General features: G+C 40.0%; 1 protein-coding gene across 2 annotated transcripts; it reads left to right on the top strand.

The window, feature by feature from the left end:
- The first annotated feature begins 476 nt into the window (after positions 1-476).
- plekhm2 (pleckstrin homology domain containing, family M (with RUN domain) member 2) lies at positions 477-16,706 on the top strand. Of its 2 annotated transcripts, XM_005459846.4 has the most exons (20): positions 477-1,068; positions 2,831-2,937; positions 3,772-3,881; positions 3,970-4,069; positions 4,213-4,300; positions 4,395-4,569; positions 5,321-5,380; positions 8,418-8,691; positions 8,773-9,558; positions 9,642-9,711; positions 10,086-10,176; positions 10,661-10,725; positions 10,839-10,927; positions 11,300-11,432; positions 11,858-12,048; positions 12,328-12,393; positions 12,507-12,666; positions 12,914-13,093; positions 13,682-13,798; positions 13,918-16,706. In XM_005459846.4, the coding sequence occupies exons 1-20, from the start codon at positions 1,009-1,011 to the stop codon at positions 14,053-14,055; spliced, it is 3,060 nt and encodes a 1,019-aa protein (XP_005459903.1). In that variant the 5' UTR covers positions 477-1,008; the 3' UTR covers positions 14,056-16,706. The 2 variants fall into 2 exon arrangements, with proteins under 2 accessions (XP_005459903.1, XP_005459904.1); XM_005459847.4 differs by lacking the exon at positions 5,321-5,380.
- The last annotated feature ends 629 nt before the right edge of the window (positions 16,707-17,335 follow it).

Below are 17,335 nucleotides of genomic sequence, written 5' to 3' on the forward strand. Positions count from 1 at the left end.
GGTGTGTGCATTGAAATGTTACGACTGGTTTGGTCCACTGAATGTGGAGCTGCTATGATTTGTGTTCAAGGCAAAATAAATGTTTAATGACACTCATTTTAATGCACAGATACTTAACAAGAAGCGAAATGTGGGGAAAAGTAAAAATGAACAACTATCAAAACTCTAGATATTGTTTTAGAAGGGGGGGTTAAACAAGCCTTAATCTTGATATGTCTAATTTTTTTAAAAAGAGCCAGGGTGCTTTAGCATTCACCAAGGTGAATAAGCTCTGAAGAAGAGCTGGAAAAAAAAAAAAGTTTGACTAAGTTAAAACAATGGAGTCTTGTGCCGAATTCATCACTTCATTCAGATTAATTCAATCACACACTAATTTACATTGATATTGGGTTTTTGCACTATTCTGAGCATAAAAATTTGTGAAAGTTTAAGGTCCTTCAATCTGCGGTTAACAAACCGGATGACGTAATTGACGTAACCCACTGACGGCGTGAGTTCAGTTGTCACTCAGCAGATGATAGCATGAAAGTAACCTTAGCATGCGTTACATAGATTAATTAACTACGGAAATAAGCAAAAAGAGGTGACTTAAAGTAGGCGTAGTTCACAAGTGGCAGTCAAAGTAATAAAACGCAGAGTGTGAGAAAAATCGGTTCTGCTAAGAGTAAAATGTGGGTTAACTTTAAAACTTGTTAGCTATCGCAAGCCCCTGAAAAAAAAACTCGAGTGGCTAAAGCTAATGCACAGCCACAGGGGAACAGCACTAGGTTAACCGGGCTGTTCAGTGACTGAGGTTACACTGCCTCCCTGTTTGCTTGGCGTTAGCACTATGGTCCCGAGCTAGTGTCGGTCGCTAACACTGACAAAAGTCCTATATTATTAGTTTGGAAACCAGTTGTATTGGTGGGCAGGATAATGTTAGCAAGCTACTGCGGGCGGCGTTAGCTTTAGCAAAACAAGTGCTTTGAGTCAGCTGACAGCCTGCTGTGAGCTGCCAACAGACCAGTGATGGATCAACTGAAAGTAAAGGATCGTATATTGGAAAATATCTCCCTTTCTGTTAAGAAGGTAAGCGCTGCTGGGTTGGTTACCGCTAAAATACTGCCAGACATTTTCGCGTTAAGATTTTTATCACGTTTGAATCACTATAGCTAACATTAGGTCATCTTTTGTCTGCTAAAGAGGGCAACTTTCAAGTCAGGAGGACACAGGAGGGCCTTGCCCCTACTGATAAAGAGAAAATAGCGCAGTAAATGTTTCATATAATGTTTTATGGCTCCAGCTCTCAGTTAAGTAGAAGTTTGTGTCTTTTTTTGGCTATGGTAACAAAAGTGACACCAAGCCCCTGTGTTTGTTCACTGCGGCATGTGTTATAAACATACCTGCAACCATAAATCCTACACCTTTGTAGCAAAAGAGGTCAGTAGAGCTTTGCTTTTGATTTTAAATGTAAGTAATGGGCCATTTTGGAAGTCATGTGCAGTTCTGCTTGGTGTTGTGGAACAACATTTTCTATAACCTGACAGACAGCATTGCACCGTCTTCCTTCTTCTCTCCCAGTTAGATTTTGCATTCGTTTTCAAAAACCACGTTTATTTATTTAATTATTTAAATCTGATCTTTTTATTTATTGTTTTATTTCGTTTTATATTATTACTGTTATATATATTTAATTTTCTTCCCCTTGAGATTTTCATTTATCTCTGTGTTATATTTTCCAGTCCAAATCACCAGTCCCATAATCAGGTGAATGAATTAGAAAAATTCCATATTTGCGTGTTTATTCCATCAAGCAAATAACTGTGTTTCACCAGGTTTTACCCTGTAATTAACCATGTTCTTATGTTTTATGGGACTGACACCTGAAGGACTGTTACAGTGCTTGTAAGCAGATATTCCTCAAGCTTCTGGGCAAATGTACAGTGTTTACCTCAGACAAACATTAGTCATGTGAATAAAGTCACAGGAAATAAATGATCGTTCTTTCTTGAGTTACAATCCTCAAACCTTTCCCAAAAGTGCACACAGTTTGTTCGTGCTTTGGCATTTTAATACATTATATTAGGTTCAGGATTAAGTTCAAGGGGCTTTGCAGGACAGTCCAGGACAATGAAACAGTGTTGTCTGTCACTATTTGGTCCTCGGTGCCAGCACATGGGATTTGAAATGAAATAGTCACTACAAGGATAGAAGTGGCACCGTTCATCACTAATCACACTGAAGACCAATCACATGAACAATGTATGAACTAAAGCTTGTTTAGTACCTCCTGTCCCTGTTATAGGTAACAAGAAATACATGCATATCCTATGGATAGCTGAAGTCTCCAGCCCAGAGTCAAAGATATTATATTAGGTCTGTGCTGCAGCCAACTTACCTTGACTGTCAATGTAAATCATGTCAAGGCCTTTCATGTAAATCATGTCAAGGCCTTTCATGTAAATCATGAAAGGCATACTTTCTTGGCAAGTCCTTGACTTGGCTTAAATTCCTTGGTTAACTGTGTGTTGTACTGTAGGATTAATTTTCCTCACACCTTGTCCTACATGTTATTCATGCAGTGTTGATGACATCCATAAAGATACTTCAACTTCATCATCAATTATATTGCTTTAGTTTCATACAACAGCATCTTAGATTTCAAACAGATAGTTTGAAATCCAAGATGATGTTGTATGAAACTAAAGCAATACAAATAACAGTGGATGACTAGTTTAAAAATTCAGTCATGGGAAGAGGTCCTTTACATGGTTTATGTTGGTGGCTGTTTTATTTGTCTAGAGTGAATGAACAACAAAACAAACCAACGATAAGCGTTGTCTCTTCACAGCTGCAGAGTTACTTTGCTGCCTGCGAGGATGAAACACCAGCTATTCGGAATCACGACAGGGTACTGCAACGGCTCTGTGAACACCTTGACCACGCTCTGCTATATGGGTAAGATGGTCACTAGAAGCAGATTGTACACAGTGTAAATAAAAGCTACTGTGACACCATGATTTGCAAAATTCCCATCAAGCTGAGCATTTTACTTGTTGCTATTTTAGTGCTTTCAAGCCACATGTCAGTAAGTGTGGAGACACCCAAAAGGTTGATTTTGTTTATCTGGACGTAGCGTTTTCAGTAAGAGAAACGTTTCGTCATTCATCCAACTGACTTCAGTCTTAGCTCACTGCAGGTTTCCCCAACCTTATAAACAGAACATTTGCACAATAACTGAAACAGCCCTCTGAATGAACAATGGGCTGTGAGGTCAGTTTCTTGATCATTAATATGCAAATTGTCACGACTGTTGATAAACAACCACCGATCCAAGCCCATTGATCATTGATCAATGGCCATGAGTGTGGAGACAGCTTGTTCGATTTGTCAACCACAAGATGGTCCTGCCCTAAAGCATAGCCTTGTACAAAGTAAACATCATGTTGTTTTTTCATAAGACCTGAAACTAGAAACTGAGACCATAAACTCTTCCAGAAAATGTTTACTGAGGCCATGAATCAAGGGAGGAACAGTCCATTTTTGCTATGAACTCTGACTTTTTGCAGCTGTGTGAGAATGCGGTTTGAAATCTCTTCTGCACTGGCTTCAGTTTTCAGATCCAGATGTTGAATAGATCTTTTGTATAAAGTCTATCAATTGAAAGAGCAAACATTTGTACCAATTGTATTTTTTTCTGTGTTTTTCTGCAAGTTTTATGTCCATCCATGATATCTGTTGCAACTTGTGGATGCTTTTGGTTTCAGCTTACATATACACTTTTCACTGCAGGCTGCAAGACATTTCTTCAGGCTACTGGGTGCTGGTCCTTCACTTCACTAGAAGAGAGGCTGTGCGGCAGATAGATGAGCTTCAGCACATAGCTACCAACCTTGGTCGAAGTGAGGCATCTCTCTTAGACCAGCACGCACACATGTGGAGTACTTGGAGAGTAAATTATTACTGAACCATTATGTTTGTTGTTTGTAGGCCGTGCGTGGCTATACCTGGCACTGAGTGAGAGCTCTTTAGAGAGCTATCTTCGGCTCTTTCAGGAGAACCAAGCACTGCTTCATAAGTATTATTTCAAGTAAGTCATCAAGTCGTTTGATCCCGATGGCTTAAAGGAAATGAAATGTTACTAATCAGTTATACTGAAACTGAAACATTGTCTTTTGTGAACACGTCTCACGAATTTTTGTTGTTTTAAAAAAATTCTTCTTTCACGGATAGGAACGCACTGGTCTGCAGTCACGACCACCTCACACTCTTTCTCACACTGGTGTCTGGCCTGGAGTTCATTCGCTTCGATCTGGAGCTGGTTAGCATGTACTTCACTACCATATCAATAGAAACTAAATTTCTTAAATGACTTCAGCATAACTATATGTTTTTGTTGGGTCTTGGTGGTTCAGGATGTGCCCTATCTAGATGTGGCCCCCTACATGCCAGAATACTACAAACCACAGAACCTGCTGGACTTTGAGGAAAGACTGCCCAGCTCAGACAGCCTGTCTCTGCACTCCTTCACCTCCCTCACCTCCACCAACCTGGAGTGGGATGATAGTGCCATAGCTCCCTCTAGTGAAGGTAATGTGCTAATCCGTAGCTAATTTTTATTCCCTGCTTTTCTTACTTTTCTTCAGATTTGATTATGTGTGTTTTAGAGTAGAGACATACACTAACTGGTTTGGCAATCTTTGCGACTTTATGGGCTCTTGATTTTTTTAATAGCTCCTAAAGTCAAGATTGAGTAGTCAGTTTTCCTAATTTCTGATTTTATTGATTGATTTATTTATTTTTAATAGCCATTAGAAATATGTAGTGTTAGTTTTAAGTGTTGCTGTGTCTGCAGTGTGTGGAATTAGCTCTTATATTCTGCTCTTCGGCTGAGAGGACATGCAGGCATGGCAGGCTGTATTTTGGGGTTTATGATGTAATCAGGGTTCGCATCAGTGCAATCACACACTCATGTGCTTTTGCTCATACTGTGATGTCAGGCTAATGGCATGTCAAAGCAGAAGTTAGTTTGACCTTAGCCTTTTATTACTCACAGATATCAAAGTGCATTTTATCAGCTGACTTGGCGTGCAGATGCCATTGGTCATTGAATATTGTCATCAGGGTGATTGCAGCACTAAGCATTTCCCCATTCACACCCCACAAAGTACCAAGCCAGTTCTCCTTTTTTTAGTTCCCGCTATTTTTCCGCATTGATTCTGTTATTTTGTGTTCCACATATCATGTTGTTTTACTGTTTCTGTGACATTGACACAGTCTCCTCTCACCTGTCTCCACTCCACCTCTCTCTAATGTTGAATGTTATTCCTCCTTTTTTTAGATTATGATTTTGGTGACATCTTCCCCGTGTTGCAGTCATTGCCAAGTGCAGACTGGGAAGGTGGGACATTGGTCAACCCTCCCTCTCCTGTCCTACCATGCCTCCTTCCTTCCTTTCCCTCCTACTGTCTGGCATGTTTGTGCTTAAAGCATGCTGGATACTCTGCCAGTAAAAACTGCTAGCTGGTGTAAAATATTGTATCTCAAGACACAGAAATACACTTGATTAATGGGAAATGGGTAAGAGTGGTTGAGTTTTATGGGGGTAATTTCAGTTGAATTGTAGGTGAATTTCAATCTGAAGTTTTGTGACACATGACTGACTTCTTATGAATGAATGTGATGTACATTTACTCCCATAACTGGGAATTTTAAATTACATTGTGTACGTTTAATACTAATTTAAAAGCCCAGTGCTTGCTTCCATAATTACAAAAGTGAATCTCATAGAAAAGGTACTATTTAATAAACACACCCATAGGACATGGGTACTTCCAGCTGAAAGACTTTATTAAGTAATCATGTTAATTAAGTTAGAAAAGAGGCTTATCATGAAGGTCATCATAAACATTGACTAGTAAGTTTGTTTCACCTGGGAACTCTGTGTTGGGTGGGTTATAAATGAGGACAAAATTTTAAGCCCCACTATGAACATTTTTGTTTTTACAAGTATTTTCCAAGTGCTGTTAAACAGGCCAAAGATTTGTTTTAACGCAGCTTTTCCAAACATCCTTGTTTTATTTTAGATGCTTACATTATTTTACACAGAGAACAAAATTATTTCACAAAAACTACCAGGGTCACAGTTATCAGCTCTCCTGATGCTAAAAGTCAGTTGTGTATCTTTTTTGCTGGATAACAGCCTGCAGGGAGTTTGTTGTAGTTTTCAAAAAGTCTCTCACACGTCTGCTGAGCAATCACAGTTCACTTTTCTTTGGCGATTCTCTCAAGCTCCTCCAGATTCGATGGTCTTCTGACATGGATCTTGTTCTTCAGTTCACGCCACAGTTTTTGAGGATTCAAGTCAGGCTTTGTGCCAGTCAGTAACATTCACTTTGGTTAACTGGAGGTAGTTCATCTCCAGGAGCGACTTATGTTTGGATTAATGCTGTCAGACCCAGTTTTGCTGCGGCCTGCTTGAGGTTTTCTTTGAAAATCTTCACATATCCTTCGTTCTTTATGATTCCTTTCAGCTTGATGAGATTCACAGTACCGGAAACACTGAAGCATACCTACTGCCTAATTCTCCCACCACTGTGTTTCACTGTGCAGAAGTTTTTCTTGGTCTACAACCTCACAGTCCATTCCTGTGCAGGGTTCTAGTGATCGTCTTCTTTGTACAATTCCCGACTCGGTCTTTGAAATCGTTCCCTTCCTGCCTCAGCCAGGTTTGTTCTGTGCTGTGTCGCTCTCTTTGAATTTCTTGATGATGGTTCTCACTCCGTTTCATGACACTTTGGAAACGCTTTGATAGCTTTGTATATCATCTCCTGCTTTGTGAGCGCCAACAATTGTTTTTCTCGAGTCTAAACTGATTTTTTTAGTTTTTGGCGTGATGATTTCTCAAGTGACGGCTCAAACCCTCGCTGAAGTTTTTATACTTTGTAAATTGGAAGATAACCGTCAGCTTTAACCTGATTTTACTTTGAGCATCACAAAGTAGTTTGTTATGGCTCAGTAAAAAGGTCAGCTTTTCAGGAGGCTAATAATATTGATCCTGGATTTTTTTTTTCTGAAATAATAATGTTATTGTGTGCAAATTGAACTTATTTGTGCTTTCTAAAGAAAACTAGTATGTTTAGAAATGATGTGTTGAAAAATTCCTTGCTCTGGTTATTTTTTAAAAAAGGGACATTTTTGACAAAAGCTTTAAATTTCATAGTTGGACTAATAATTTTGCCCTCATTTGTATGTGTTTTCTGTCATGTTGTGCATGTGTTACTTGTTGGGAGAACGGTCCTTGTGCTCACTATGCCTTATTATTTACCACAGCAAGAGATGCTCCTGAAGTAGCTGTAACTCACCTCATTGAGTCTGTCTCTGGTACACTGTGTATCTGTCTGTCTGGCATACCATTTTGTGTAATGTCGTCCTGTGTCATGTGTTGCACTGGCCTAGGTTGAGCTAAGCTGTAGTGTAAGGTCAAGAGTGATGATTGCTCTTGGTCACAGAGTTCAAATGAGCTTTTAACTTTACTTTACCACATGTGTATACAGTAAGCTGCTGTATGTGCATGCAATCTGCATATGTGAAATTTGTCACCATTCACAATTCATTCCACAGACTAAATTTATTGGTCAGAAGATCGTTTGTTTAGAGAAATCCTCAAAGTCGTCTAACTCTTTAAGCTATAGTTCTATTTGCTGACATCAGGGCTGAGATACTCCAGGTTTCTGTCATTCACAGATGTTCTTGTTCTTAGTACCTCAATCCCAGATATCCACCTTTTAGAAAAAGCAGGATGCTGTTGGATAACAAATGCTATTCTCCTTTTGCAGAGCCATCCTAGCTGCCACTGGCTCTTTATTCTTGACAGAGCATGCTTGTCCATTTTTTGAAGCTTTGATGAGAATATAATTGTCAAATGCAGCTTGAAAAAAAAACCCATTTGTCAGTCATTATAAATAACCCTAGTTTCAAATACTGATTCCTCTAAAATTATTCAGACGTATCCATGTATCATCTAACTCTACCAGCTACAGTGATAAAGCTTGACCTAGGTCTCTGCCTGTGCAAAGAAAACCTGTGCCTGTGTGCCTAACTGAGGTCTTACTTGTTGCATTTTGTGCTTTCTTGACCCTGCCAAAGGCCTACCAAGAACTCTGCAGTCCCTAACATTTGTTGTGCTACACTGGTGAAGGAATACACAGACTTTTTTGTGGTGCTGTTTTGTTGGTCACTTCTCACGTTCTGATAAAAATGCATGAATAGAAAGAATTCTCCTTCACATTACTTCTTTGTAGTATATTTGCTACCAAACCAACAGGACGGTGCAAATGAAAAAATTCTGTGTATTTCTACAATGGCGTCAATGTAAATGCAGTAACTGCTGCTGCTTTTGCATGAAATAATTGAATCTCTGTGCCTTTTCATGGTAGAGGGTGACCTGACTGACCAGGCGAGCTGCCCACGATCCAGTGGCTCTGATCCACAGACGGTCATAAGCGACACTGTGGTGCTTTGTACCACTGTGAAGGTGAAGCCACCACCTGTGTCTCCTCACAGCCCCACATTCAGACACAACCCATTCAACGAGGACTCAGACACCAATACCTCAGCTGACGTCACACCAGTTCATGTGCCTAGCCGCCACAGTAGCACCACCACAGGGGATGACACGGAGATCAACAGCAATGAGCTTGAGGTTATTAGGTAGGGTGGATACAGCTTCTGTTACTGGCATGCACAAATTTCTGGTGTTTTAAACAAGCGCTAATGCCTCTGTTGTTCCAGGATGGCAAAACGAAGGAAACCAACAAAGAAGAGACGTGGAAAGAGCTTTACAGATTCCATCAGCAGCACCCATAACTCCATCTCCTCTGAACAAGTGGAAATGGAAAGTAGCATCACTTCAGTAGATGCTGATTTAGTCAACTGCTCTATAGTGAAGCTGTATGATGAAGGAGAGTTGAGGAGAAGCCGGTTTGGATCAGAGGTTCTGGATGAAGGACGCGATGATGGAACAGGCCTGCGACTCCCAGAGATGACAGATACCTCCATGGACAGCTTGGGCCAACCGCTGTGTGACGTCATTGACCAGCTCAATGGGGCTCTGGATCGAGAGGACACCTGGGAACATCCAGAGGAGGACAAAAATAGCAAATGCTCTTATCGGAGCTCCGAGCCTCCTGCACAGCAGCCCTTTCGTAAGGATTCAGGGGGTAAACCACCTGATCCGGCCCCAGGAGAGACCCCTTGCTCCCCTCTGGCCAAAAGCCCCAACTTCCTGCCGACCTCTCCTGTTCCTGCAGACGTTTGCTGCTTTACCCCCAACAGTCCAGACTCTGCTCCCACGGGTGGTAGCCACCATGACTCTACAGAGCTTAGCCAGTCACAAACTTTTTCAGGTGGCCTTGAAGATGAAAGAGAAGCAGAAGCGCTTGCAGGACAAGAACCCGTCATGAAGGAGGAGGAAGACGCACAAACAGACAAAGAGACTTTTAAAGCCGCAGAAGCACAACAAGTATTACAAGAGGAGAAGCTTAGTCCCTCTGAAAGTTCTCATCCTGCAGAGTTTAAGTAAGCAGCTGAACAAAATGAGCTGTTTGTTGTTATATCGTTGTTTAATATTTGTTTAATAGTGTTCGTCGTTCAAATTTCAGGGTGGACAACAATCACTTGCTGCTGCTTATGATTCATGTGTTCAGAGAGAATGAGGAGCAGCTCTTCAAGGTGAAGACGGAGAGAGAGTTTTTTTATTGTCTTGAGAATTCAGCTTCATTAAGACTCTATGGAAACTTTAAGGGATGGTGGTTTTAGTGTTGTTGCACCTGCTGGGTTTGACATCAGAGAAGTGGATACGGGTTATGTTTCACACTTTACACCAACCCTGTAAACAAAAACCTACGTTTATTCCAATTTCTTCAAAAATCATTATGTAACAGAGTTAAGTAACATTGATAATCAGCAAATATAATGAAGCTGCTGATGAACTGCATTCCTCTAAAAGTCCTGTGTGGATTGTGTCATTTATCTAACATCGACATAGGCTGCTTTACAGCTGACAGTTTCCAACACTTGTCTCAGCTTTTTCTTTGCGTTTTCAGATGCTGAGGATGAGCACAGGTCACATGGAGGGGGACCTGCAGCCTCTTTATCTGCTGCTGACTGACTGTTACATCTACCTGCTTAGAAAGGGTGAATGTCTTGTCTGTAATAAGGGGTGAACAAGTCCAAAACTTAAACTGGGAATTAATAATAATGGCATTTGTTTCCACAATATTTATTTATAGTATATATTTAACAGTTTTGGGAACAGTAGTGACCAAGTTTCACGTTTTATTGTCGTTACACAGTAAAGACACATGTTTCCCTGTACATTAAAAGGTTAAAAAATGAACACATAAATAAGATAAATAGGATGAACGATCATTTAAAAACAATAGAAAAAATTAGAAATAACAGCAAATGAGAAACACAGAAGAAATAGAAGATATACATGCAAAACTATATAAATAAAATAAAAGAATCTGAGCTGCAGTAAGATCTTTACATATTTATATAATTTAGAATAATACATCAGCTGAATGTGCTGTAGTAGGAGAGCAGTACTTGTATTTGGGCTGCACATAATGTTTACTCATGAGATTGACATTTCTGCATGTCTCGTATTCCTCCGCAGGTGCAGCAGAGAAGCCCTACACAGTAGAAGATGCTGTTTCTTATAACGAGCTGGACTACATATCAGTAAGCTCTTAATTACAGAAGTTGCGTGTTTCATACAGACTACATGCTCTGAGTTGTGAAGCCAAACATGACAGTTTTGTTTCTGATGAAGTCATGATGTTGTTTTCATTTAGGTGGGCCTCGACCAGCAGACAGTAACTCTGGTTTGCACCAACAGACGAAGAAAATTCCTGTTGGACACAGCTGACACCTCGCTGACAAGGTGAGTACATATCTGTGCCTCATATTTCTTTTTACTAGTTTAGCTCCATGCAGTATCTGACATGTCCAGTATTTATGTCCATCTGACATGATTGTGTCTTTGCAGCATGCCTGCGCAGTCTCTTCTCTCATATTTGCATGCATGTATGGGCTGACATGTCAGAAATCAAATGATCTGCACTGAAATGAAGGCTCCTCTGTGACTTAAGTTAATTTTATGTCCAAAGCAGGAGGCTAAATCAGTATTTCCATCCAACTGTAAGCATGTGAGCCAGAGAGATACTGACTTTATAGAAGCATGAAGGTTACACCACCAAATGGTTGTTAGTCCCCCCTCCTTCTGACCTCCAATCAATTTCTTCTTGACTCTTAGTTGGTTCCTGACTATTCTCAAGTCGGCTATGGTAAAAGGATGTCGAGAGCCTCCGTACCCCTCAGTTCTGACAGACGCAACCATGGAAAAACTGGCTCTCACCAAATTTGTCTCCCAGGAGTCTCACTCCGAGGTAAAGTAACTTTAAACACGATGATCACATTCAATTCAATCATTACTGATATATAAAAAAGAACTTCCTGGTGCACCTGTTCGGGTAGGGGTACATATATGTACATATTTCGTCCTCTAGAGTACATATTTATACTAAAATAACAACTTTCCTTCAAAACAGCTTAGCATCCGTAACATCAAATATTATAACCCCAGTTCCAGTTGGGGCACTGTGTAAAATGTAAATAAAAACAAAATGCAGTGACTTGCACATCTCATAAACCCATTAATCACAATAGAAGATCAAAAACGTCTTTATGATTGTTTTTCTTTGTATTTTACACGTAGGGTTGTAGAATAATTGAGAATCCCTGCTTTATTGCTTTCATATTTCTTGGCAGACGTTAAAAGAGGTGGCTAACTGATCCTTACCTGTGTTCCCAGGTATCTGAAGTGTCTATTAAACTGTATTCACTGGTTCACTGGGAGGATCCTATGGACATGACTTTATCTCCCCAAGGTGGTCCACCAAATCTTGGAGGATTTTCCAGCACAAAAGAAGGGTCTCTGCAGTATCGGTCTGGAACTACATACCTGGGTAAAGAGCAGTGGAAGAACTGCTACCTCGTTCTCAGGTACGAGCAGGTTGTTGTCTCCTTTTTTTAATATCAAACATTAACCCTCAAGCATTGTGTGTTATCAGTTTTGTGAGGTCTCTTTCCTTGAAAAAACAAACAAACCACTGATAAGCATTAACACCACTGACATACTTTTATGAGTACTATGTGCAAAAAGTGTAGATTACATTTACCATACACCTCACTTCCCTCTACACACTTTAGCAGTCACGGTGAACTGAATGTGTTTGATGATTTTTGTTAAGTTGAATGTAACTATGCTCTCTTGTCATGCAGTAATGGGATTCTGTACCTGTATGCAGAAAGAACAGATGTGACCCCCCTGCTCTCAGTCACCATGGGGTAGGCTTCAGATGCAGACTCTTCAAAATCCATCAAGCAATTGTGCGAAGACACTGAAGTTCACTGGTATATATTTTTTCTCATGTTTTTTGTATTCTCTCACTTTTCAAAAGAGGAGAGCACTGTGGAGGCTGCCGTCGCTCAAACAACACAGAACGTCCACACGCTTTCCAAGTCATCCTGACAGAGCGCCCCCCGCTGGTGCTCAGTGCAAACAACGAGCAGGACATGGCTGAGTGGATGCAGTTACTCTGCCAGTCTGTGTCTAAAGGGGTAAGGAGAGAAAGATGGTAAAGACAGCCTGTTCATTAGTGCTCATGAGGTTTACCCAACCATAAAAAACTCTTTAAAGAGCAATGGTTATGGTCAACTTTAGATATTAAAAGAGGAAGTGCATTATTTTCCTTCTATGTACCAGCCGCATGAAAATGATCATTACACATTTGTTACAACAGTTTCTGCTGTTCCCATATTTATATAGGCATGGTGTAAATATAACATACAACCACCTTGCTTCCAGGTCATTCCTCAGGGTGTCTCCCCAACCCCGTGTATCCCATGTTGTCTCGTGGTGACAGACAAGAAGCTGCTGACTTGCCATCAGGACTGCCAGACGAGTTTCTTTCGTTCACTGGGCAGCGCTGACATCTGTGATGTCATCGCTGTCAGCCTGGAGGCGGACATGGAGTACTGTGTTATTGTGAGTGACCATTTCTAAAGCTGGTGTTAGTTTTGCTAACATGGCTTATCAGTGTAATCTCTGTGCTATACTGGAAATTGTATAGCACCGCTGGAACCACTGGAAGTTGTATCATAATTTATTAAATGCTGATAAAACTCATGCTTAAGCCGTTTACAGCCGTTGCCTTCAAGCTAGTCAAGAACTGTTGCACTGCTGATCTGGTGGAAATAAAATTTACAGAATGTGCCATCAGATTTCAGTTTGAGGGGTTATCTCATTTTCTCTCAAATGGTAAATAGACTCATTCTTCTGCAGCTGTTTTCTACTCAAGCTCTCAAAACCCTTGTAGAACACACGTAAGTTCATACAAGCACTTTTTTTGCCTGAGTGCTTTCTATGAACACACTTCAGGGTTCAGTATCTTGTCCAAGGACACTTTTGCATGCAGACTGGAGGAGCCAGGGATCGAACCACCAACCTTGCACTTAGTAGATGACTTACTCTGTCACAGCTGCCCCATGTACATTCCATAAATTACGTTTCACTGCTTTAACACTTTTTTAACACTATAATAAGCTTCACTGTTATTCTCTGATTTGTTGGTAGGAGTTTGCGGCTGATCGGGCACAGTTCCTCCCGCCCTGGGTTTTGTACTTCAGCGGGTGTGGAGAAAGAGATCGATTGCTGCAGGCTTTGGACGACGCATGGAAAGCCATTTTTCAGGTAACAACATAGCTTAGCCTGTCACTTGTTGTGTGTTTAAGAAAAAATAGAGCAACTTTGCAGCCAGTGAAAATAACTACTGTCAGGATGTAACCCTCATGCACCCTCTCCGCACACAGGTTGAGCTTCCTCACAGAGACGTTTCTGATCCATTGGTGCAGAAACGCTGCGGCGAGGCACTCGAGCTGATGAAGAGCGCCTGGCAGAGAGCCGACAGTCTGGCTCGAGGCAGAGCCCAGCGTGAACCGTGGTGCTGACATGCATATCTACACATTTGCGTGTGTTTGTGCCCGCTGAGTCTGATAGTTTGACAGGATGGGGTGTAACAGTTTGTGTCACTGCGTAGTCATAAACTAAAAGACTTATAAACCAACGAGATGTGATGTGGCTTGTGATGAACCTCTGATTCTTAAATGTAATCAGAGAAACTTCCTGTTGTAGAAGCACTGCGTGTGCACATCACATTGCAATGATGCAAGACCGCAGAGTCTTTTAGTAAGATAAAACAGCATTATAACTCGCTATTTTGGTGTTCCTCATACATGGAAACAGTGTAGACTGAGTCATGCCAAATCAAAGACATTTGCTGTCACATGATTTGACAATTGAGATATAGATAGAAAATGATAATTAAATTATTTAGCAGATTGAAGAAGCTTGATGGAGACACAGATCAATTACCAGAAGCTTCTCTGTAACATGAGAGTTTTATGCACGCACATATACGAAGAAGCCATTAATGAAGCAGGAAATGGTTGGTTGTCGGTTTAGTAAAAAGTTGACACTCCATAGCCGGAACTTTCTGCACAGCTCACACACCCGTGTTAAGAAAAAGTCACTTGTTGCTTATTAACACTTAGAAAACGTGCTTCTGAACCATAATGGTGGCGTATCATCAGTCTAAACGTACAGCACTGCACAGTATCATTGCATATTCACTGACGGTTACATATGTGTTGTGTACGTTTGGGATTCAGTTTCGGTTTGTCAGCAAGTAGTTACTCTGAAGTATTGTCGCATACACACTGCACATCACCGGGAGAGAATGAGGATATCCGAATACTTAACGCTTGCACTGTTACATAACATGCTCATGGCTGCAGCGTCTGTCCGAGTTCTCGCTTTATCAGTTTTAACGTTTTCACTCAGATGAAAATAACTTCTTTCAGGAAATACAACAAACTTGCCTTTTCTCCACTTTGCAGAGATGAGTGGAGGTTTCCATGCCGACTTGCACTTTTTTTTTCTGTTTTTTAAGCGGTACTGGTTGTGGCATTGCATTAACATGTGATGTTTTATTTTATTTCCTTTTTAGAGAAAATGGGAACAGTTGTTACCAAATTATCCAGTTTGGAGGTTTGTTTTTGTTTTTTAATGGAGGATTTAAGGTTTGCGTGAGGAGTCGTTTAATAACTGAGAGCTAAAAATGTTTTGACTTCTCATTATTATTTTGCATCCGTAGTTTATGCTGTACTGTAAGTTCTGGCCGCACATCTAGATTATAACATGCCTGCGTCCTCTGCACTAGTCCCAAAGTAGGACCACGTTTGAGGTTTAAAATCCTTCAAAATTTTACACTCTAGAGCCTTTTAAATAATAGCCTGTTACATTAGCTAATAGTAAAGCCTTAATCAGGAAAGAATACGTAATTACAAGACAAATTTACAAAAAAATAAAAAGCCTCTTTACTTGGCATAGAAATTATTGTCCGTAGACATTAATAATGCATGTTCAACAATCTGTCTTTAGTATTGAGCCTGATTAGAGGATTAAAGTGCTGCTGCATGTGCCGTGTGACTGCTCTTCCTGGAAGGCTGAGATAAATATGAGGTTTTCTTTGCGATGACAATGTTGCCTTTTTTAGCTGAACTGAATTAAATTGCCAAATTATTTAATTTAAGCACCATTTTTTTTCTTTCAGCAATGCCTTACACTTTATAATTTCACAGGGTCTAAAACAATCAATGTTCTGGGTCCTTTGAGAGAAATGTCAATGCTTGTGCTCGGTGTAGGTCTGTGGGTCAGATACGTCTTACCACTACTTACTGTTGAATATGTATGGAAATGTTACCCAAGCCCTATACACATGTCACTGTGTTGCTCTCATGTCTGCATTGATCTGTATTTTAAGCTCTTCTAAGTGCCCCATGTTCTCTTTCACCTTCTCCGTTTATTTATTCGTATATATAATTTTTATTTTATTTTATTTTATAAAGAAATCTAATCTCAGGTGAAAAGGTTACTTCACATCAGAACACTCACCAGTTGTTTCTTCTTTTTTGAGCATTTTATTATTATTATTTTATTTTTTCTGCTTTGCAGCAGTCCTTTTTAAATTCTCAGCTTTCCTTTTGGTTCCTCCCGTGTGCGCGGTGCATTAAGAAGTGATTTTGCACACATGGACGGCTGCAGAGTGATGTCAACTGTTGGAAAAGGTTTTCTGGAGAAATCCTTTTATATTTTAATGGGTTCCAAAATAGGATTGGTTGGCAGTGCAGTTAAATTCGTCTCCCACAGTGGGAAAGCAGCATTGCAATATTTGGACTTACTTGAAATGTTTGTCGGATGATTAATAATGAATGTGTTTAAGAGTTGGAGAATATGAATTGTATATAACGAGAAAGTCAAAGTTAGTCCTTTTAAGCAGTGTTTTTGAAGGTGAGACATTGCTGGCCAATGATGGAAGACATCTTTTAAGTAATGCATTATGAAAAAGCACCTCTTGATTTCAGTTTACTGCATGTAATATTTTTATTGTGTTTAGCTTTTTTATTAAAATGTACATGAAGCACTAATCAAACATAACAGTCCCAGAACTCCCACTTGGAGAAGTGCATGTCCTGAAGGTTTTATACTGTTCATTTAATGTAACGAATGTACAAATAAATCTTTGTGAACTGTAACCAAACCTCGTCTCCTGTGGTGTCATTTCCTCTGCTTTTAGTATGCCTGTTTGTGGTTTTTAACAGCTGCCTTTTTGTCATAGGTCACGCCAGTGAAATGTGGTGCAATACAGTGGAGTCATGAGGGCAGTTATGTTAGCGCAGGGACAGAAGATTCACGGGTAAGGGAGCACCTTAGGTCACTATGCTTTTAGGAAGTGTAACACAAAATGTGTTCTCATTGTCTGTGATTGTTTTAGATAAATTTCTAGTGTATGTTTGCTCAATTAATAGTTTGTCTTGGGAAATTTGCTGTTTTTGTAGTGCCTGTGACATGCTAATTACCTGCTTGGTGATTTGTATTACCTCTACCAAGGAGATTATGTTTTGAATGAAGTCTTGAATGAGATCTGTTGAAAGTACCATGTAAAGATTTAAAACATGTCACATTTGACATCTGACCTTTTTTTCAAGGCCAGTAGGTTGATCTGAAGGTCAAAGTGATAATAATGCTATGTAGAGCTTAAATACATATTCATTTTTAATTTTCCGTACTTTACACGCATTTAAAAAGAACAAATTAAAACAAAATGAATAAGTGAATAAGATACAATACTAATCCCTTAAAAAGTAAATATTTTTTCGATCACTGCTT

This window comes from Oreochromis niloticus, linkage group LG20 (genome assembly GCF_001858045.2).
Source record: "Oreochromis niloticus isolate F11D_XX linkage group LG20, O_niloticus_UMD_NMBU, whole genome shotgun sequence".
In the NCBI taxonomy this organism is placed as follows: domain Eukaryota; kingdom Metazoa; phylum Chordata; class Actinopteri; order Cichliformes; family Cichlidae; genus Oreochromis; species Oreochromis niloticus.